Source organism: Bactrocera dorsalis, chromosome 2, assembly GCF_023373825.1.
Source record: "Bactrocera dorsalis isolate Fly_Bdor chromosome 2, ASM2337382v1, whole genome shotgun sequence".
Classification (NCBI taxonomy): domain Eukaryota; kingdom Metazoa; phylum Arthropoda; class Insecta; order Diptera; family Tephritidae; genus Bactrocera; species Bactrocera dorsalis.
Window position 1 is genome coordinate 32,161,402 of NC_064304.1, and position 23,794 is coordinate 32,185,195.

The following is a 23,794-nucleotide window of genomic DNA, read 5'->3' on the forward strand; positions in this document are numbered from 1 at the left end:
AGTCGTTTGAGAATATTTTATTAAGCGTAGCTGGTTGATTGGCTGCTGCTGCTTGACACACTTGGCAATTCTGAAAGCACGCAAATCGACAGAGAGGTGTGACGGTAGTTAAAATTGACATTTTTGACATAAGAAATTGAAATTGAGGAGCAACTTCAACATAATTGGAGGCAATTCATAACTCTTGTGTCTGCAATTGTTGTTCACACTGCGTGCACACATGTTAGCAATAATGGGTTTGGTTTTAGTGGGCGGCTAAAATTTATGATGCAACCTTGTAACGCTCTCGACTGTCGACCGTTGATTGATATTTTTTTTAGAATTAAAGAAACGCCTTGAAGAATTCGAATTTTTTCAGATTTTGAAAACTTGCTCATCAAATGAAACTTTAGAAAATTCAATATTCCATTCTCGGTAGGACTGAATAAATGATACTATAAAACGGATTTTTTTTTAATTTTTCTTCACTATCCTCCAACTAAAATCAAACACCTTCGACAATTGAAACTAGTTCTCATACAAACACCCTTCATTAGCTGTGGCAGAGTAATTTGAAAGACTTTCCAGTTGTAACCTTTGCAAATTCCATCAACACAGTTTTTAACAATAGTATCGCATAGACTTAATTGTGCAATGGACTTGTCAACTGTAAAAATATAGTAAAGCTGAGCTGAACTTTTTGACACAAATCTTTAAGTTAAGAAATTCTTAAACTTGAATGTAGCGGAGACAAAACCAGGAACCTAGTGAGAGATAACCAAACCCTCTCGAGGACTCTAGAAAAGACCACACTTGCAAAGAAACTCAACGGACGCTCAACGGGCGGCGCTTATCAGCATATGTGGTGCTCTAATTTCAAAACCGAACTCCAGCGGCTCCTTCCCTGCTCACATAGACCAACGAGGGAGTTGTGTGTGGGAAGAAGCCGTTGAAGGACAGGGGCAGTGAGCTTTTCCACGGATGCGCCAAAACTTGGGGGAAAGGTTGGTGCAGAGTTTTGCTGTCAACAACTCTCTATCAACTCCAGCTTCAAACTTTCTGACTATTGCAATGCCTTCGAAGCCGAGGTTGCAGTCATTAAGATAGTAGTAGATTTAACGCTCCGGAGTGCAGCCTCTTTCAGAGCGGTGATCATTCCCTCAGATAACAGAGCGGTGTTACTAGCCTTGAACACATTAACAGTGCGTTTAGAGTTGGTCAAGGAGTGCCTAACCTCGCTTTTAATATATTCGGGTGGATTTGTGATAAGAGTGGTATGGCTGCCAGGCCATAGCGGAATCGCTATGTTGTGGGACTTTAACAGGCCATTGCCATATTGGCGTCCATGCAGTAAGGTTGAGAATCTTACCAGACGCCATCTACAGAAACTGTATGGAAGAAGATGAAGTGGGAACAAGGCAACACTTCCTTCTAGACTGTCCCACGTTTGGAAGGTCAAGACTTAAACATTTGGGAGCGCATACCTTCAGACATCCCACCGAACTGGCGGAAGTGGAAGCGGCCTGTCCTAATTTGTATTGGCTACTAAGCGTTTTGCTAATTTTTAAGTTCGAAAACGGAAGTTCTTCTTTTCTATGACTTCACCAGGGACTACATATAACACGTACTATCTTTAATCAACCATCTAACCTTTGATTGTCGAAACTTACGTTATTGGACTACTTAGCATATAACCGCCACAAAAACTGGGTGATCACAATTAAATTCTTCTGTGGAAAACTTCTTTATTTCATGAAAATATCTTCACGATATGATATATTCTTCAAAACAAAGGTACAATATCCAAGAAATTGTTCAGAACGGACTACTATAGCTTATAGCTGCCATACAAACTGACCGTTTGAAATCAAGGAACCGTTTGTATTCGTGAGGGGTGTTATAACTTCAGTGTGAACGAGGTCAGCGTATTATTTTTTGTCGTTTTTAGAAGGAACGTTCAATCTGTGCTCACATCCCAACCCACTCGGCTATGTCGTTCGTCAAATTTAATTTCTATCTATGGCTCACAAGAACAAACAAGGGAATAAACCAATGCTTAGGCACAAGTGCACATGAGAATGAGTTTTAAGGCGCATTGACACCGTTAGCCAAAAATGCTGTTCAAGTTGCAAGTTTAAAATGTCGCTCTAACCACGAGCACTACATCAGCAGCTGTTGCTTACCACATATTTTCGGCAGTTCGTTGCCTTGTGCCGATTAAGTCAAGAATTTTAACATCAACACAGTCGCGTTGGAAATTATAGCAGTGTTTTTAAATTTAAATAGTTTAAAAACCAAATATTTAGATTCTGACGGCATTAACAAAATTAAAATTTTGTTTTCTCATGGGCTCACAACAACTTAAATATAGTATAATGGTGGAACATAACTTATTCATGAAACATTCTGCTTCTTATCGTGATTTTTTCAATAAAAACGTTTTGCTAAAAAGTAGAAGAAACAACCGGCAGGGTTAAGACTTGTCGGGGACGAAGTGATAAGATAATGTCACAAAAAACGGCCATTCTTTGTCCAAATATTCGTGAAGGTTATTGTTCCTCTCTTCTGAAATCATGATCTTTGATTGAAATCATTGAAATTCTGTGGCACTGGCGTAAAAGATTTCTGTAGCAATTTCTAATCATAGTTTGAATCTAAAATTTCTATTTAAAGTGGTGAGAAAATAAAATAAAAAATTTGCCGAAAATACAAGAAAGAATTCTCTTCCAACATTGAAAATTTTTTCACAAGACTGTAATCAAACAGCTTGCCAAAAAGTTCTTGCTGCTGAAAATTTGTGGTTGGCCTTCACGTTATACATTTAACTATCATATTTCTATATCAAAGTCAGTCAAGGTAACAAGAATTTTAAGCCACAAACACCTGCTGGTTTAATGGTGGGCAGAACTTCGTCTAAGAATGGGTAGCACTATTATAATTAACCTACTAAAAATTTCAGGGCGCGTCAAATTGTATTTTGATATGTATAAGTAAATAAGGTGATGTCAAAAGGAGATAAAATTGTGAACTAGAACTTCAGATTTTACTCAGTATTTAAAAGAAGTTGTGTCTCTAGTATTATTTGAAAATATAAATATATGTTATTCCCTCAAAGTTATCTCCCTTGGCCCCTACACTTGTGCCAACGTTTTTAATCCTCGAAAGAGTTGTTAAAGTAAATTTCCGGAATAGACTTCAATGCGCATAGCGATTCACGTTTGATGTCTTCAATTGACCTAAAACGATTTCCCCGGGACAGTTTGCTGAATAGCCAGATGTCGCACGGAGCTAAATTAGACGATTACGGTGTTTGCGGCACGGTTTTGGTTGAAAATTTGACAAAAAACTCACGAAGGTGCAAAAACCAAGAGTTGTCGGCCCATAATTCCGGACTAGTTTTACGAGTAGCTTTGCGGAAACAACGCATAAAACTGAAATAGCATTTCTTATTGACAGAATATCGCTCGGGAGGAATTAAGAGTGCACGACACCGCGATAATCGAAGAAAACTGTTAAGATAACCTTGATTTTTGACCTGCTTTGCGTGGCTTTTTCGGCTTCGGCTCAGCTTTGCTTAGATATTTGACCGATTGATCGTCTATTTCCGGGTCGTAAGCTTAGATCCAAGACTCATCGCCAGAAATAATACGTCTCATGACATTCTGATAGTCGGTAAGAATTGTTTCACAGGCGTTAACGCGACGTTGTTTTCCAAAAAAATTTAGTGATTTTGGAACCAATCGTGCTTTCACCTTTCTTAGGCCTAAAAGATCTTTCAAAGCGGTTTTCATTGATCGTTTCGATATTCCAACAATGACAGTAAGATGTTTGACTGTTAATCACCGATTCTCAAGCACCAAATCCTTTATTTTTTTGACGTGTTGATCATCAGTTGATGTTGATGACCGTGGTTCTTCGACAACGCGTTCTCGACCCTCTCTGTATAATTTGTACCAATCAAATACACTTGCTCGCGACAATCTATTATCTCCGAAGGCCTTTTCACATCAAAATATATTTTATGCCGAAAAAGAGATCACAATTCTCTGGTTAAGCATAAATTCACTGTAAATTTTACTAAAACCTTCCGGTGTCTAAAACTATTTCAGAAGGACACAAATGTTGTAATCGAAACTTCATTGGGCAAGATTCGAGGACGCTTTCAGAAGTACAGATCCGGCGAACGCGGCGGCTACTACAGCTTCAAGGGCATACGCTATGGTGAAGCACCCATTGGTGCCAGGAGGTAAAGTCACCACTTGAGCATACCAAAAATCTCTTGACTTTAAAAATTGCATACATTTACGTTTCAGGTTCCGAGCGGCAGCACCTGAAAAGCCTTGGTTAGGTGTGCGCGATGCGTCACGTGAGGGCAACAGCTGTCCGCACAAGAATATGATACTGGACACATTCAAAGGCAACGAGGATTGTCTATTTCTGAATGTTTTCACCACACGACTACCCAGAGAGGATGAGTGAGTGGGCCAAATGTGATTTTAGTGGAAATTCGATGATTTCATTGAAGAATCTTTTATATGAGATATATATCTACCAAATGTCTTCTATTTTTTTAACCACCTCCACTTTCCACTACAGTGAACTACAGCGGCCTGTTATGGTGTGGCTACATGGCGGCGGCTACTCCTTCGGCTCTGGCAATACTTTCCTATATGGCCCTGACTATTTGGTTGCGGAGGATATTGTCTTAGTCACACTCAACTATCGTTTAGGACCTCTGGGCTTTTTGACTGCAGGTCCCGATGCGCCGGGCAATCAGGGCTTGAAGGTGAGCAGAAAAGGTACATTTTTGGAAAAATTATAACAAATTGTTTATCATAGGATCAAGTGCTTGCCTTGAAGTGGGTGCGCGACAACATCGCCGCTTTCGGCGGTGATCCAAATCAAGTCACAATTTTCGGTGAATCCGCTGGTGCTTCGTCCGTGCAAATGCTGCTACTCTCGCCACTTGCCAAAGGTCTGTTTCAACGTGCGATCTCGCAAAGCGGCTCAGCGCTGAATCCTTGGTCGATGGCCGACAGCTCGTCGGAACGCGCTTTTCGCTTGGCTGCCAATCTAGGCTATGTGGGTGCCAATGATACGGATGAGATTTTGGAATTTCTGCGACGCGTGCCCGCTATGAAACTGGTGGAGGCTGCGCCCACAACACTTACCGTTGAGGACTCGCGCAACAATATCGGCTTGCCGTTCGTGCCAGTGGTGGAGGGTTATTGGAATGCGGAAGGTGGTAGAGAAGTATACTATGAAGAGCCCTTCATGACACAACATCCCAGTGAAATGTACCAACAACACAAATTCCATAGCAATGTGCCGTACATGACAGGCTACAATACACACGAAGCCATGCTTTTCATACGAAGTGAGTAAAAACAACAAAAATGCGAGTGAAATGCGCTGAATGCCTCTACTGTCTTCTTTTCTTTCGAAAGGACTACGTAAGAATCCAAAACTGCTGGAGATTATCGAGAATGATTTCGCGCGCATGGTGCCACGTGATCTGAATGTCACAGACGACCGCGAGCGCGTCACACGCGACATACGTCAATTCTATTTGGGCAACAAGCAAGTGGGCATTGAGTCCGTGGACGAAATGATTGCAGTGCGTAACACGACTTTTCCTTTTTAACCACGAGTCAACTGAACTGAAAATTACTTTCATGCGTTTTACAGCTCCTCACGGATCTGATGTTCCTGCAGGGCATACGCAAGACTGCGCGCAATCACGCCAAATACGGCAGCGCGCCTGTTTATATGTACCGTTTCTCGTACGACGGCGCGCTGGGACTATACAAACGCATGCTGGGTCTGACGCGTCCCGGCGTGTGTCATGGCGACGAAATGGGTTACTTATTCAAATTCGGTTTCTTCAACTTGAGCCTAGATCCGCGCTCAACCGAGGTGCTCGTGAAGAATCGCATGGTGCGCATGTGGACCAATTTCGCCAAATATGGGTGAGTGCCAGTGGAAATATGCAAACGAAGGGTGATCCAATTAGAGATTCCCTACTTTTTTTTAAAGAAAAAACATAGAAACTTCAAATTTAGTGGGAAATGTTTATTAGCATTCTTTGGCATTTATTTTTTGAAGTCTATATCTTTCAAATCTATCAGAAAAAGACTATTGAAAAATGTACCTCTACTTGGATCATCCGTTAGCTGTGTTTTATATATTTAACACTTTTTTCTATGCTATGTAATCTCAACTCAGCAATCCAACGCCGCAAAATGTGGAGGACACAATGCTGACCACCAACTGGACGCCCATAAATCCACAGACTGTGATGGAAGATATTAATTATTTAGATATTTCCGTTAACCTAAACATGCGTAGTAATCCGGAGTCAGAGCGACAACAATTTTGGGATTATATGTATGAGCATTTTAACGGTGCTGCCATGTAGTCACACAAAATACCCATTAATATTTATAAATAACGGTGCACCGCTATATACATGCATTTCTTACAAAAACAAAAATCATTTCGTTCATAATGCCATAAACCATAACATAATTATGTCACAAAAGCAGCATACATATGTACATACAAAAGTAATAGAATTCCGCTGCAGTTGAAGTTTTAAGGGGCACCCTAGTGTGTCAGCCTGAAAACAGCTGGTTTGAAATTTGAGTAAAATTTTTTTGGAAAATATTTAAAAAAAATCGAGTTACACGTGATCACCGACGGTCATTCCGGACTCCGTGTATGAAACCTTAAACCAAAAAAACAACAGTTTGTATGACAGCTGATATATGTAGTATGTATAGCGTTCCGATTTGAACAATTTCTTTGGAGATTAAACCGTTGCATTGGAAAATATATCCTGACAAATTTCGTGAAGATATTTATATCCTCAAATGAATGACCTGTATTTTGATCGTTCAGGTTAAAGGCTGACGTTTGCAACAAATGAAAAGCTTATTTACCCAAGATTTTGATCAGATCAAATTAGGTTATTGTATGGTTAGCTAAAGAGAAAACATACAGAAATATTTATAGTGATTTGTATGTTATTTTTAAAACTATTGAAATATGAACAAAGTCGATCTTTTTTTTCAATTCGCCCTCGGTGTGCCCCTTAAGTAACTGCACGTGACGCTCGAATCGTAAAAAAAATAAAGTTATTGAAATCTCCTTGGTAGTTAAAGTTCTATCATACACAACACATCACTTTCGTCACCATTTTCAGCGATCTAACTATAATAGCTCATTCATTTGCGATTCATTGCATCGTAAAAGAGTTTAATTTAATTTAGTTTTAGTTTAAAGTTAGCATTAATATTTGTAGTTTAGCATATATGTAAGTACTATTACACAACATTACAAGTTTTCATATGACCAGTGCATTTACAATATTTATGTCTGTATGTTTATACGAACACACATATATATTTATACACGAGTTTCTGTACTTTTACAACTTTTTTCCTTCATTTGTATATAGTCAGATTTCTGCAGCTGTTGCAGTGCTTTAAGTTATCATTTTAAACTTTAAGTTTTTACAAGTCCAAATTTTGTTCAAAATTAAATGGCAATTACATTTTTTATACTTAAAAATAAATTTAAACAAAAATCGTGTATTTTTACATCAACTTCTTGTCTTTATTTGAAAGGGTCGTTGGCACTTTCGTGTGAAACAGATACATTTGTAATAGAAATATGCTACTATCTAAGGTTATTTCAGCTTTCGAGAGAGTCTTGAGACGAGATTTCACCTTTTCCAGTATCTCTCTCTCGGGCGGCGTCAAAGTTTCGAGTATCTGCGTAAAGAAAGTCATTAAAAAGTTAAGTAATATAATAAATTAATAAGTTTATTAATACGTATTATATAACAGTACATACCTCGTCAATATATTCGGCAGATTCACCACGCTCCTTCATTGTTGCAACAATGCTGTCTAACTTTTGTGATTTCTCAATTAAGCGTTTATGCTCGGACTTTTCGAAATTGGAGCGCTCAATTGTATTATATAAAGCTTTATAGCAAACATTTAAGACCATGCGCACGCTCTGGAAAAATAGAAAGTTAAAGGAGACTTAATAGAGAAAAACTGTAAACACAAATAAAGAAGTTTCCATGCAGGAACTTAATTTTGATAGTTCAGTTTGCTATGGTATAGTGGCGGGCTCTGGAAAGTTTATTCAAATATTGTAGCATTGCCTTAGAAAATAATCCTTATACAATTTCGGACACCTATCTTGTCAAATAAAAAAGTTTTCTATGCAAAGATCTGATTTTGATCGTTTTGTTTGTATGGCAGCTATATGATATAGTGAATATCCGATACTCGCGGTTTCGACAAAAGAGCAGCTTTTTCTAAAAAAAAAGGATGTGTGCGAATTTTCAGATCGATTTACAGATGGACAGACAAACGAACATGTCTAAATCAACACAGCTTGTCACGCTGATCATTTATATATTTATATAATAGGGTTTCCGACGTTTCGTTCTGTGTGTTACAAGCTTCGTAGCAAACTTAATATATTATGTTCAGCGTATAATTACCTGTCTGGGCTTGAAGTGGAACAAGAAGAAGGCTTTAGCAGGTCCCGTACCACCACCACCCGCTTTTCTAATAGTTTTTATTTGTATAAATTGATCTTGAAATAGGTAGTACGACAGCAATTTTGCTTCACGCGCTGGTATCATCGCCTCCTTTTGCAACTCTTCTTGCTCGATGAATTTCTTCATGTAAATAATGCGAAATATGCGGGACGCCTTCGAGCCATAACGTTCGGTTATTACATGCCCAAACCAAGCCAATGTTAATTCCTCGAAAGCGCGATTTAAATCTACGACATATTGGCCACCGCCCATATCGCCGACCTTGCGTATGAAACATAAGGGATCATCAGCTGAAATATAATGCAATTAAATGTTGTAAATAATAATAATAACATAATAAACACTACACACCTATAAGCGTGACGTACTGATCTAAATGTTTAATCAAATCTAGGTTGTTGGATTTCTTTTCAATCAATTGTTTGATTTCAGCTAGTGTAAATGGATTCGAGCATTCCTGTAGGAAACAAATTTTAAATACACATTTATAAATAATAATATTTTATACACACCTTTTGCCAGGGATCTGTACGCTCATACATTTGTTTTAGTATATATTTAAAGCATTCGCCAGTGCTGGCACCAAGTTTCTTCTCTATCGCACCGATCATTACCGCATCCCGAAAATCCTGATGGAAACGACTGAAATTTAACTGCCAAAAAATGCCTGCATCTGCAGCTTTTTCCACATTTTCTTTGCCAGCTTGTACTTGTGCGATGAAATGTAGATTTATATCTGGTGGCACAAAGTATTGATAAGCATCAATTTGAAATTTCGGTATAGTTTCCTCTTCGCCAGTTATCAGCTGTGGTAAACGTATTAAATAATTATCGCTTACCATAGTCAAGAAATTGTCACGATAGGTGTCGACTTTTTCCTTGACTTCTGAGCTGGCTATACATTTAAGCAGCACATTAGTAGCTGTTTGAGGTCCGCCATGCAGTAGCTCCTCTGCAATGGCAGCACCAACTGCACCATACTTTGTATGAATCAATTGCACATAACTGTGAAGGAAAGAAAATAACTAAGATTTATATAGGGAATAAATAACAATGTGTCATACAAACCCTGGATAACGTAGAATATTGAAAATTTCTTCACGCTTCAACGAGTACTCCGCCAAGAAAGGGTTTGATTCGCAAGGTATAAACACAACCAGTTGATATTTAATAAGCACCGCCAGTGCAAGGGACACCTATATAATAAATATACACACTTTTTGCTTACTATAACTCAAGAAAAATAAACATCTATTTTTCATGCAATAGCGATAATTTACCTACCTCTTTGCGTGATAGTTTTGTGGTTTTTAAGATAGCCGGTAATGTGCGTGAGACTGCACAGAATAAACAATCTGCAACAATTTGCACTGTCTCGCCGAATACCTGCTTCACCACTACTGAACAGAGATTAGCATATTCTATAGACATTTTGGAGGCAGCAGCTACACGTTCTCACATTTAATACAATTATTTGTTAATTTAATGCTTTGTTTAAAAATATTAAGTATCTGTAGCATAAAGCGTGCAACAAATAATTTACACTTCGTCAGCTGTTTAACCAGATGTGAGACGTTGCCATACTGTTATAATTGACATTTAGACGGCATAGCTTAAACGATATATATTTTACGGTATACGGTATTATTACCCAAATGCGTGATAAGCAACGAATTATGTGAATATTAATACGGCATAGAATTAATTAGAATAGTTAATATAAAATAAAAATAATTATAAGTATGAAAGCTTCGAAAAGTAACAAAAGCAATTAATTTTTATTAAATTAAATATATCGATAACAATAGATATCGATATATTTCTAGATTTCGAATAAAATATATTTTAAGAGTAAAGTCAATTGTTTACACACAAAAAGTGGGTACAGATTAATATATTGCCCAAATTATGATTTTAGAAGCCTTAAGTTTCCAAAAGGACAATCTCAAGCTCGACTTTTTCAATTGAACAAACATATCGAAAGCTCTCAGTACTAAGAGAAATTTTTCGTACAGGGTCATTGCAATACGTATAGGACGTCAGGTGGAATAGAAATAGCGCCCTTTTTTATGATAAAAAGGAAGAAATTGACAAACGAGAAGATAATTAATTTCAATTTGTCATGCAAATTTGTAGAAAAAGTGCTATTTGAGTAAAAATTGAAAAAGTGAATATTTATTACGGTTCATATTTCATATTTTTGTGTTAAGTGAATTTGTGAACGCCAGGAAAAGTTATTTTAAAAATATCTGAAGGGCAGAGCGGCGAAAAATTGAAAAGATGAGAGCTTGCATGGATAATTGTATGCTAAGGAGTAATGTAATATACACCGTATTCGGGAGTGGTTTCCCACTGGGTAAGTGCGAAAGCTAATGACTATTGTATTTTTGCTATAACTTAATTACCGATAATCATTATTCCACTATATAAGTATTGATGCAAGCAAATTTATTTAATATTCAAGACGTGGAACTTTAGGTGTGTAAGACATCTTATTAACGCTCCAAAGGCAGTATTAAGAAAAATCCAATGATTGTTTTTATGAAATAGTATTGTTTCTGTATGAATTAAAGCATTTTTAAATACTTTAATTAATGATTTGTGTAAATGTAATAAGAAAATAACTTATTGCCCTATTTCAGCTAACTTGTACTGGGTAATTGCTTTATTTTATTCATTTAATTTCATACGTACATATATTTATGTTGTTGTTTTTTTCATTAGGAAAGGATTTGAAGGCTCAATTTTTCCTAATGAGAGGTTGCCGATTATGTATAACCATACTTATGTACATACAAAATAATCTGTATGTAGAGCTTCTAAAAAGCAGGCGATATTCAATTCTATTCATGAAATTGGTTGCTTAAGCTAAAAGAATAGAATAAATATCAAACTGTGCATTCGAATTCATTGAAGTATTGCATTTACTAATTAATATGAAGCTTGGCTGAAAATATGGACAATGCTGCATAAGGGCTTGCTTGGTTTTCATGATCATGTTGTCACTCAGGTGCTGCTTTAATGGCTCCTGCGTTCATAGATATATGCACATACACGCTTTCATTATAATTTTTAAACCACAATCAATAATAAAAAATAAATAATAAAACTACATACATTCCTAAAAGGTTATTAAGCGAATTATCAATTAACAAATACAACTAAGCGTATAAATTATAATCTTTAATCCACAAATAACTTTGTAACAATTAAATAAATATTAGACTCATAATTAAATATGTATGTATGTATGTGCATAATATTTGTACATATGTATGTATGTACTCGTATGTATATGCGCTCTAAATTCCAATTAAAAAAATTTGTAGCTCTGCATTAAGATTGTTGCCCGTTCGAGCTTTTATCGAAGCAATGTGAGTAGCAAAAGCATATTTTTCCACGTGGCCAAGCTATGCTACACTCTAGCAAAATAGAATTAATCAATTATATTCAAAGAATGTTGATTGTTCAATTGCAATTGAATTAAGCTGATTCAGGCGCATATTTATGTCAATTAAAATCAATGGTATTATAGCAATTAATCTACAGTTTAAGCTAAGACAAATCTCTTAAACACGTGTATGCGTCCTACGGGGTTAAAGTCACCATGAATTATTTTCGGTTGACTCAACACGGTATTAGACACACTTTTTATATTTAATATATCTGCGAGATCACGGTGTGTAAATATTGTAATTGATTTACCACCTCAAATGCGCAGAATAATAATTAATTTAATTACACTTGTTATTTGAAGCAAATATTTATTTTTAATTATGCTTATACATATGTAACTAAGTATGTACATATACATATGTATAAGAGCAAGAATTCAGACAAGTATAGTTATAAATACCACGCTCTAAAAGTAGTGACTTATAAAAATGCGTTAGCCTCGTTTGATTGCCGAAAATGAAGTGAAAGATAGGTTTGCTGGTTGGCAACTGCTAACCGCTGGTCACTTACTCTGTTGAGCTGAAATGTTTGTGTGGCAAAAAGCAAGCAGCACAACCGAATAGAGATTGTGCGCACTAAATGCTGCCCTTTCCAGGGGCCGAATCACGTCGAACGCTCTTCTACACCGAAAACCCGCTTGAGCGCACTTGTGGGTGAAGGCTGCAGAGAGCACATGGTCGTAACTGTAAGAAATTCCACTTCCAGCGTGAGCAGTTTGAGCAGATAGAGCAGCACAGAGCTGACTATGATTCCATCACTGGAGATTTGGTATTTAACGCTCAGCGTTTAGGAATTTTTTACGCTTAGGTAGGCGGCTTCTATTTACTTACTGCTAAAGGCTCAGCATAGTTGAAGATTTTTTTTTTTAATTTTTTATACTTTGGGTCTACTAAATGCAGGTACTCATTTTGCTCTCCACATACCTATTAAGAATTTGGAAATCAGCTTACTGGTTTTTTGATCGTAAGATATTGTGTAAATAAAATGCTTGCTGTTTGGAATTTTTATATGAAGAAATTACTACCTACATACCAACAATGTATGTATATATGTACATATGACTGTTGTTTAAATGAAATATATTGTTTATACCTGTATATAAGTATGTATGTGTTTGTATATACAATAATAATGTAGAAATTTGAAGTAAAAGTTTCAAAACGTGGTTGAAAGAAAAACATTTTTCATAGCTACATATGTATGTATGTATAAACAAATGTACGTATCTAGATGAATTCTACGAATTCTAGGTAAGCCAAATTGAACCTCTGCAAATAAATTACTCGTAGAAATGTGTTCACATAGTATTTCGATGTCGCTGTCAAGGTTCTAAATGAAAGGTCATGTCTTTAAAAATTGTCACGTGCCGTGTTTAAAAAAATAAGATTTTTGTTGTTTGTAACAGTTAGTCCCCGTTAGGGTGGTAAGGTTAAGATAAGTTGTCATCGAGGTCATCCAAAGGTAGGCCCATCAAACGTGTTGTTTCGACGGAGTCGGACCATAGGAAAAAAGGTATCAGATGTGTCGGGTTAGCTGGGCATGCAAAAAGATGGTAGAGTCATGCGGGGATTCGTTGCATGCTAAAAATATATTTGGTATGGCGGGTCGATTTTGGATAAGTAGGAGTTTAACATGTTACAGTGTCCAGAACGAAGCTGCGGAAGGGTCACTTTCTATTCTAGCCACAACTCGAGCTCGACGTCCGCAATGAGTGGTGGTTTGACGCCAAGTATGCTATTCTCTGAGAGGAAGTCGGTGAAGTTGTTTATGACACTGTGAATGGCGGTCAGTGCAGGTCTGAAGTTAGTTGCGTCCGAAGTCTGGTAGGCGTAATGTCTTTTGTCGGCGACGTAGTTAAGGAAAAACCTATTGTTGTTCATGGGAGGCGGTTCAGCTTTAAGCAGGCGAATGCGGAACCCCCTGTTTAATTCTTGTCAGTTTAGATGTTTCACCTCGAAATAGTAAGGATGACTGACGACCATTCAGATAGTTCATGATCCACCTCTTTAGCCCTGGAGGAAGCGTAGTTTCTTCACCTTGCCAATGCCCAAAGGACCTTACCTTTCTCTTGAAAACTCGTAACGCCGACAGATGTTGTCATCGTCCATGCTTTTCCACCATATAGCAGGACCGGGATGATGAGTGACTTGTATAGTTAGGTTTTTGTTCGTCGAGAGAGAACTTTACTACTCACTTGCCTACTCAGACCGAAGTAGCACCCATTTGGTAAGAATTATTGCTTCGCTTCCTTGTCCAGTCTGGGGAAAGCAGAATAAACTGCGCGGTTGTTGAGGCCGATGATATCGATATAGCTTTTGGTATTGCTCAACGTCAGTTTACAGAGCTGTATTAGTTTTGCGTGGATGTCGGGTCTTTTTTATGTGGCGGGTCCCAAACCCAGCGCACAATCCTGGGGAGGGATGCTTTGCCTTCTCACTTTAGCTCGCCTTAAAATGGATGTTTTTTTTGGCTACCCAGCGAAAACTTGGTCTAAGACCGAAAGTTGTGAGCTGCTTAAGCCATATGTTAAACAATCGTTTCTGGCTACTCCCACGTTCCTTATTTGCGTGAACTTCTACACATGACTGCATCCGTCAGCTAGCTAAGACAATAAAAAATAATCGAATTTTTTGAAACCCGTAAACCCATGTAATCCCTTAACCATCTCAGGCAACTTCATTCTATCGCTAACTAAAACAATTTTGTGGTTTTTTGATATTTCTGTTCGCAACCTCTTCTTTTTGATACACATTACCTTTATAGTCTTCGGTGCTACAAAGATCTTAGCAAAGCAGTTACGAACAGTTGATTTGGCTTGTGCAGAGATCGGATTACACCCATGAAAACATTTTTGTATCAGTTGAAATTTTTCAACAAAAAATAGTATTTCATTAGGTCATATATTTTCAATATGCCAAAACGTGCATAAGTTGAAATGCCAGCCAACTATCCGACAGTTGCAAAATGTATACACGTGTCTTATGAAGGTTAAATTTAGATAGCACAAGTTGGTGCACATTTTTTTCCGTTCTCTTAGGTGTACATATGGAAAGAAGGTATGCATTGTGACTTTGTTCTATTGTTGACTTCTTTCACGACCACCAATCCAGTCCAAAAACAGTACGAACGCCCAACAACGCAGTTGGGGTAAGGGAGGTAATGTGCTCCTTTTTTCATATTTTTGCACACCGTTACTTACACTTTACAGTTCATTTTAAACATGTTTTGGTTTTTCATATATTTTTGATTCCCATATCGAGAGAAAATTCGTCTAACTGGCCAAGGCAAAGAAAACAAATATTTGGTAACAATAAGGCCTAGCACCTTAAAACTAGCTAAACTACTTACTTCATGAGAACAGACGCTTCCTAGAATGATATTTCTAGCTGTAATTATATGCAGGCTGCTTTTTAGATGTCGGGATTTGGCGACCCTAGTGTTGCAATCTGGCCATTTACAACTGTATCGTAAAGTTCGACATTTTTGCTGTTACACATACTCAGAAGGTTTTAACGTACGAGCGCTATTTGTGTTGTTAATAGTGACTTAAATTTTTACAATTTTCGACGTGGATTATCTTAGCAGCAGTGCATCGATGAACTTAATTAAATTTTGGGCAGTGAAGCACCATCAAGGATCTGTGTTTATTGATAGTATGGCGAATCCAAGCGAGGTCGTATATCACTCCTGACGAATTTCTTGAAAGTCCTTCAACATCAGTTATTGTTCCGAAAATTATTGATGCTGGGTGACCTTAAGAAGGTTTAGAGCAACTAAGAACAGTAAATTCTGAGTTGCATGCAACCATTTGTTAGTCAGCCGTCTTTCAAAAAATCAGGAAAACCAACCACCGAGACAGATATGTCTTCGCCACGACAGTGCGAGCTTTCATACTTGTATTTCGCCTAAAACAACTGCTTTTTTGAGCACTTAGAAAATAGTTTTGATGAGTAAAACACCGTAAAGTCCTGACTTGAATAAAAGAAACTAAGGGGTCAACGTTTTTCAACACCTAAAGAGGCCGTTAATGCATTTAGAACGCATGTTTTGGGGATAACTCAATAAAAGTGGCAAAAGTACTTCGACTATTCGTTCGAACGCATTCAACTGTATACATAAATCTTAATGGAGAATAATTTGAAAGACATTTTCGATGATTAAAATTTGTTTTTGTTCTCTAAACCCGAAATATAAAAGGCAATCTACGTAAATTAAACGTATGAGCTACACATTAGCTAAAAAAATTGTTCGACAACGTAATACCAAAATGGCTACGCTAGATATCTAAGACGAGTTCTAGATAAGGCTGAACAGAAGCATAAGAGGTGTTCGTGTGTTTCTCTCATGCCTACTTCTCTACACTTTCTGCAGTTATCGTCGTTACTTAGGCCCATCCATTTCGCATGAGATGTCAGTAGATTTGTGACCTGTCATTAAGCTAACAACCGCTCTGCAGTCCTTTTAAGATCATGTGTGCAAAAATCATGCGATAATGATCATGTTGGCGATCCATCCCCGTTCAGATCCGTTTGTCAGCGATTTCGAAAATTTCATTACTAGTTCAATAACCAGACGAATGACTCTTTTACTATTTCGATTCAAGTAATTCTTTTACCTTTAAAGAAAATATCTATATAATTTTTTTCTTTTCTTTTCCGAACGTTTTGAACTGAAGAATGTACTAAAATTGATCTTCAAAAATTATTTTCCTCTATGAGTATATACAGCTACAGATTAAATATCGTCACTTAAAATGCAAAATAACTTAACAAAATTTACGGTAATTTACAGGGGAAAGAATAAAACACGATATAAAATGGAACACGAGTGAAACAAAATTGGAATGTTGGTTAAAACTGGATTATATCTGATAGCAGAACCTTAAAATGTTGGACATATGTACTAATATATATGTAATTTGAAGTAGTGAATCGTAATCAATAAAAAACTCAAATTCAAATTTTTTCATCATACGTTGTTTTGCATTTTTGATGACGATATGTAGTTTTGTTCAGCTAACGATTGTATGTTTCACCCAAAACTGCTCGAGATAGACTGTCTGTCTGTCTGTCCAATCGACAGGCGGGTTCAAAATTTTATCGTGGGCATGGCACCGCCCATTTTCAGCTGAAAACACATAACTCGAGACCCGTCCGATCGATTTCAACTAAATTTCGTATGTGGCATTCCTCTGACATTTTTATGTTACAGAGTGAAATCGGACTACAGTCACGCCTACTTCCCATATAACACAATTTTAAATTTAATCATTTTAGGCACAAAGATACACTGTTATGAGTAAAACATGCTTTCTTATTTTCTTTGGAATAACTCACATATTGGCCGATACATACGGTACAAAGCCATCCAGAAGTTCTAAAATCTGTTTTATTAGATATATGGGGGCTAAGGGAAGTATTGGTCCGATTCAACCTATTTTTGGCATATAGACATACCATTATAAGGCAATTATTATCCAATAATTTCAGTTATATATATCAAACATTGACCGACATTTTCCGTCAAATGTCAGCTACAGGTACCGGGGTCTAAATGTTCGGTACCTAGGGGCTTTTTATTGGATTTAAATTTTTGGTCACACGGGTGCACACACTAAACACATGAATCGTGCAAAGTTTTATACCGTTATATTAATCTTCTTTGTTTATGTACTGGAAACTTAACGATACAAGTGGAATTGTGCTATATGGGAAGTAGGGTTGTGGTCCGATTTCATTCATCTTCACAATGTGATATAGGAATGTATGTTAAGAAAAATATCACGTACTAAATTTTGTCGAAATCGGTTTTTATGGATTTCACCATCTTCAAATTTTCACATCGTGTCCCATTAAGCTCTCTCATACCATCTCGGTGGTAAAATTTAATGTCTCTGACGTATTTAGTTATTGAGTTATCGCGCTGTTAGTGGTATTTAACAGTACCGTGTCTGCACTTTTTATGTTTTCGGTTAATGGCGATTTGTGGGGGTGGTAGTGGTCCGATTACGCCCATCTACGAACCAATTTTTTTTGTGCCAAGAAACCCACATGAAAAGTTTCATCAAGATATCTCATTTTCTACTCAAGGTTCAACTTGCCTGGACGGACGGATTGTCGGACAGATAGACAGGCAACCGGATTTCAACTTTTCTCATCATCCTGATCATTTATATCTACATAATCCTCTTATAGTTTTAGGTGATACGTTCAACCGTTAGGTTTCAAGAGTATAAAAAATATTTTTATACCCTGAACAGGGTATATTAAGTTTGCCACGAAGTTTGTAACACCCAGAAGGAAGCGTCGGAGACCCTATAAAGTATATATATAAATGATCAGTATGTTGAGTTGAGTCGATTTAGCCATGTTCGTCTGTCTCTCTGTCCGTCCGTCTGAATATATACGAACTAGTCCCTCAGTTTTTAAGATATAGTTTTGAAATTTTGCAAACGTCATTTTCTCTTCAAGAAGCTACTCACTTGTCGGAACTGCCAATATCGGACCACTATAACATATAGCTGCCATACAAACTGAGCGATCGGAATCAAGACTTGTATGGAAAACTTTCACATTTGACAATGTATTTTCACAAAAGTTGGCACAGGTTATTTTCTAAGGCAACAATGTAATCTCCGAAGGAATTGTTCCGATCGGATTAGTATAGCATATAGCTGCCATACAAATTGAACGATCGGAATAAAAACATAATTTTTGGTTGCTCTAGACTTACCAAAATTACCGTAAGCTACAGCAATTAGTAATAATACCGAGCTATAAATTTGAATTTCAACGGTAATTTTGCAAGGCTCGTAAACTCGTCAGTTGAACATAACCGGGCACTTTTCTCGACATAAACACGTAGTTATACACATTAGAGGCAATTATGCAAATATGTATGTGAACATTTACAATAGGAACATATAAAGTTTGCTCGAATTTCGGCTCTCAATTATTGTATGTTTATATGCATGTATGTATGTATCTTTATATGTATGCGCGGCAGTTGATTTGAACGTTTTCACGCGCATTTTCGTTCATGGAGGTCAACTTCTTTTTGTTGCTTTTCGCTTTGAAGCATTGCGAAATTTACAGCAATTACACACAACATTCTTAGCACTAGCACTGAAATAAAGGAAACTGCAATAAACACAAACAACTTGAAACAAAGTAAATACAAAATTTATAAATTTAATATACCGCAGCAATTTAATTTGTGTGGCCGACCGCTTCTGGGTAATTAGATTGAAAAGATTGTGCGGTCTAGTATGTTCGAAATTTTCGCTGATTGTTTATTCGAAATCCGTTGGTCGTTATTTAGTTATGCAATTACTCAGCACACATGCTTGCTTATATTTATATTGTATATGTACATGCATACGTACAAATGTATGTATCTATACAATCTATAATAATGTTTTTTTTTTTCAAGTACTTGTATAACAATTATTTATACATATATATTTTTTTACAATAATTATAATGTGTAATCATATGTGATAATCTTTTTGGATTGTTGTTGGCTTAATTAATTAAGATACATTTGTTTTTATTTTAAATGAACATTGAATATAATAAAAAATATGTTTGTGTGCGTGATGTATGACAGTTTGACAGTTATTCGCATATAACCTAGCGTGTGCGTGTGTATGCAAGTGACATTTTTAAGGTCTAAGTAACAAATAGTTTTAATATTTTTTGTTTTTAAGTTTATTGTTGAGTTTCGTTTATGCCTCTGTAAATATTAGGTCTAGCAATAACAATTCCATTATTTTTGTAATAATTTTAAGGATTTATTTAGCAAAGTTAGAACTAAATGATTTAGGTGAAAAACGCATTGTTTTGTTCCATAATTTGTTGGCATGTTGACAGAAATTTCATATTGCCACTCTTATTGAAACTCTCGTCACTACTGGCAAAAAGATTATTTTAGGTTAGCTTAATCTGGTAGGTCAATAAGCCACGTATAGATCGATTTTGGTCCTTTGTGATAGCAGATGGAGTTCAGTTGCTAGGTCTACTCCTACTACTCCTCGTAGTCATCCTTTAGGATACCTGCGCTTGACGCAAATTTTAACTGACTCTGCGGCCTCACTATCGGTATCCATTTTATAATACCGTGGGGACCCTAAATACCTACAGCGTAGTCTTGCCAACGCGAGATAAGTGTACAAGAGCTGCTCCATTGTTTCCCTGGTGCCCTGCTCTAGACATTTCCTGCAGTCTTCTCGATCTGTCAGCTCCATCTTGCGGGCATGTGTCGCCACCGACCATTTAGTATTTTCATCATGTTCCTACAGTCTCTTCTATCGAGTGATAATATGTAGCAATTTTGTGTATTTCCGATCTACCGTTTTGCACATGGCTTTTTGCAGTTTTGCACCCAGGTAGCTCATGCCATCGGCAAGAAGTTGGACCAATCGATTTTCACAAGCTTTTCTTGAGACGAATTTTTCAATAGCAAAATCATTCGTCCTAGACAGGAACATGTAGTAATTACTTGATGGCAGGTTCAAACTATAAGATGGATACTTAAAATATTGCAACCAAGCTACCCGGAGTTTCTGTCGCGTCACTATCGATGTGTCCAGCCTCGCATTGTGCTGAAGTAACACAATTTCTCTTCTTTGGCCAAAGCTGGTCACTTCTGGGCGATTGCTTACTTCAGTCGGTCCAAGTGTTGACAATATAGCGCCGAATTAAGAATTTTGCCGTAGGTAAGGAGCTCATAGCAGCTGTTCCTAATATTAAGCAATTCAATTTAATCCTAGCTCGGCTTACCGCAATACGACCACGACCATTTTCATTTCACTTTTGTCGTAGGTGAGCCACCTTTCAACACCAGTTACCATCTGTTTTCCAAACGGTTCGATATTCTTGCGATTTTCAGATGAAAACTCGTGTGGTACCAATACATCGCGCTTCTTCTTAAATCCTACCTTACTTAAATGGTACGAAAAGGTTTTTTGTGCCATATTTAGCTCCGAGGGATCGAAGCAATACTTGCATTGCTGTTGGATTCTATTATTTTATCGCTAATTTCAACAATTGGCCTTCGCTCTGTGTATCTTTAATATTACCAGTCTCCTGCAGTATCAGACTCACAAACTTTACTCACATTTTCAGCCACTTGGCTTGCGATTTCGCATTTATTGAAAAAAAGTATAAATGTTGCCGTATTTTCTCTTTGTTGATGGACATTTTTGACGAGCGTTCTGACAATACTAAGTTAAGCAATCTTAAAACTGTCTGAGAGTTTTTTTAGTATACAATATTATCCTTCTAACATCCTATTACATAACCAAAATACTAAGGCTATCTATTTGAAAAATAACGAATTCTATATACTAGACCTAATACACACACAGTATGTACACCAGTTCACGCCTACAGCAATTTCATATCAAATAATTAATAAACCAATAATAATGCTCGCAATAATTAACAGAAAAAAAACCTAAACAAGGAAAAAATCTCATTAAATAGATTTGCGAAATTTACAAAAGTCTTTGAATTACGAAACAAATTTTTTTTCTTCTACTCGTGATGCAAATGCAAATTAAATTACAGTTACAAAAATGTGATGCGCCCGATTTACAAATTGAACTAAATCTATATAGTATATAATAATATAGTATATAAAATTATGAAAATATTTTTTTTGTTATAACGTAACATCAGTCGCTTTGCAAAGCTTAGAAAGTTGACGTCCAAGAGCTTTACTAAACTCAGAGCAGGCGTAGCACAAATGAGGCACCATGATGTATAAAGGCACAATCTCTACATTCCTTCTTATATACATAGCAGTACAACCCAATTTATATTTGCACCGCTTTGAACTTACTAAAATAGTTTGAACTGCCCACACAGCATTGAAGGCACACCCTTTGCACTTTACGCCTAATTACATATATGAACTCTCTCGCTCCCGCTCTCACTCTCTTTCTCCCATTTTGCTCCTCACTGCTGCTTTATACACGCTTCGCTGACTCCTCTGAAGGCGGACGCACCCAACCACCGTAGCGTCGCTCCATTTCGCGCGCCACCGCCAAGCAAAGATGATCCTGTCCCGGATTCGCCACCACTTGTATGCCCATTGGCAGATTACGTCGATCCAAACCGATCATACAGTTGGTGACGGGCAAGCCCAGCGTATTGAATATCGCCATATACATGGGCTCCAACAGTTTGTGGTAGATTTGATAATGCTGATGCGCCGTATTCGGAAATGTTGGATAGAGAAAGACGCCATCGTTCCCGAGCAGCTCTTTGAATTCAGTCTTGAGCGCCTCAATAATGGTGGCCAAGTGCTTGTGTCGTGAATTCGGTATGATTTTCATGAAGTTTTGCAAATGTCCGAATATCACCGATGGCAATATGCTATCCGAACAGCCGAAGAAGTATTTTACAGTTTCGGTGCACACGGTTTTCGGACGTTCGCCTTCTTCTGTTTTGTAATAGATGGTTTCGATGTTCTTCATGGTCAGCATGGCAGATAGTGAGATGTCTAGTGAGAGTTTCATTTTTCTGATATTTACACGTTTCGCATTAAAATCGGTGGCCACACGATTGATGGCGGCATGCAGATCGCGACTCAACGGACGCATCATGCCCGATGGACCATCGTTATCCATGAAGAAGAAACGTATGCTCTGTGGACTAAGTTCACGTTCGAGTGTCAGCTTAGGTCCGGTAGGATCCAACATGCATTTGAGCAATAATGGTAGATCTTTAGCGTAACGTGTCATCGGCGCAATTGTGAAGAAATCACCCCATTTCGGGTAATCGCTAGTCGGATGGTGACCCTTAAATGAGACTGAGTATGGTGTTGGTTTGTGTCCCCAAATGCCGCTGAACATGGCGGGCAGGCGTGATGAGCCACCAATATCGGAGGTCAGTCCCAACAACGAAGCACCGCTCGCCAACAAAGCCGCCTCACCGCCCGAAGAGCCACCAGGTGTGCGCTTCAAATCGTAAGGGTTCTTTGTTTGCCCTGTCACATTGTTGTAGGTCTCCCACAGCAGGCACAGCTCTGGTGTATTCGATACCAGCATTATTATGCCACCACAACGTTTGATCTGCTCCACCACAGGCGCATCGGATTTGGCAATTTGTGGTGTTTTAAAAACGCGGCCCGCCTGATTGGTTAAGCCCTTCACGGCGATACTCTCCTTCACCGTTACCGGTATGCCTAACAATGGTGTATTCTCCTCCATCTCCTCGATGGTATTGATGCCGGACGCGATAAGGCGATCAGTTTCACGTGCCTCCTCAAGCGCCTCTTCGAAGCGATCTTGCACAATCGCATTAATCAACGGATTCACCTGCTTACACCGCTCGATGTACGCCTCGACCACCTCTTCGCTTTTGATCTGCGGAAGAGAAATAAATGAGTTTATAATTTATTGCCTTTATTTTTAGCATACAAATGGATAGCTGTTCGGGTATTGTGTCGTTAAACTAATAAACGAGTTAAATTTAAGGCAACATCTGCGCTCGCAAATGCAAAAAAATAAAAGTCAGAAGTAAAAAGCAAGCATTTGTTCAATTGAATGAAAGTATGAGATATTCGCAAGCTAACAAGACATATATGATCAGATCGTCGTAACGAATGAGTAATGTGTTGCTGAGACTTTCGTTCACCAAGATTTCACATTAGGGCGCGCCCTCTTTGTACATTTGGTTTTGAAGCTGTGTCAATAAGTACCAATATGTTATTTGCTTTGATCACCTTATAAAGCTCTAGAGCTCGCACTTTAAATTCTGCTTTCGGTTATGT

The 23,794-nt window shown here is 37.6% G+C and overlaps 3 protein-coding genes across 6 annotated transcripts in view; 1 reads left to right on the top strand and 2 right to left on the bottom strand.

Moving 5' to 3' along the window:
* The window catches only part of LOC105231844 (esterase E4), a 36,849-nt gene extending 30,377 nt beyond the window's left edge, over positions 1–6,472 (top strand). For all 3 annotated transcript variants that reach the window (XM_049449655.1, XM_049449654.1, XM_011213331.4), the window contains exons 3-9: positions 4,089–4,225; positions 4,293–4,454; positions 4,576–4,765; positions 4,819–5,356; positions 5,427–5,596; positions 5,668–5,948; positions 6,205–6,472. In XM_049449655.1, coding sequence (XP_049305612.1) covers positions 4,089–4,225; positions 4,293–4,454; positions 4,576–4,765; positions 4,819–5,356; positions 5,427–5,596; positions 5,668–5,948; positions 6,205–6,397 — 1,671 coding nt within the window. In that variant the 3' untranslated portion in view covers positions 6,398–6,472. The remainder of the gene's footprint in view (positions 1–4,088; positions 4,226–4,292; positions 4,455–4,575; positions 4,766–4,818; positions 5,357–5,426; positions 5,597–5,667; positions 5,949–6,204) is intronic.
* Positions 6,473–7,059: 587 nt separating this feature from the next.
* Positions 7,060–10,141, bottom strand: LOC105231843 (DNA-directed RNA polymerase III subunit RPC3). The gene is made up of 7 exons (XM_011213330.3): positions 9,845–10,141; positions 9,629–9,756; positions 9,073–9,565; positions 8,912–9,017; positions 8,501–8,850; positions 7,837–8,004; positions 7,060–7,754 (listed from the first exon to the last, which is right to left on the bottom strand). The coding sequence occupies exons 1-7, from the start codon at positions 9,989–9,991 to the stop codon at positions 7,578–7,580; spliced, it is 1,569 nt and encodes a 522-aa protein (XP_011211632.2). The 5' UTR covers positions 9,992–10,141; the 3' UTR covers positions 7,060–7,577.
* Positions 10,142–21,553: 11,412 nt separating this feature from the next.
* LOC105231842 (fatty-acid amide hydrolase 2) overlaps positions 21,554–23,794 on the bottom strand; it is a 47,037-nt gene continuing 44,796 nt past the window's right edge. For both annotated transcript variants that reach the window (XM_011213329.4, XM_011213328.4), the window contains one exon: positions 21,554–23,387. In XM_011213329.4, the coding sequence (XP_011211631.1) occupies positions 21,987–23,387 (1,401 nt within the window). In that variant the 3' untranslated portion in view covers positions 21,554–21,986. The remainder of the gene's footprint in view (positions 23,388–23,794) is intronic.

Bases quoted from the DNA above. Each gene is read 5' to 3' on its own strand.
- LOC105231843 (XM_011213330.3), bottom strand. From the start codon at position 9,991: ATGTCTATAGAATATGCTAATCTCTGTTCAGTAGTGGTGAAGCAGGTA. The intron at 9,566-9,628 runs GTTTGTATGACA...TTTCCTTCACAG, and splicing joins AATATTCTACGTTATCCAGG to TTATGTGCAATTGATTCATA. The intron at 7,755-7,836 runs GTATGTACTGTT...TTCTTTACGCAG, and splicing joins CTGCCGAATATATTGACGAG to ATACTCGAAACTTTGACGCC.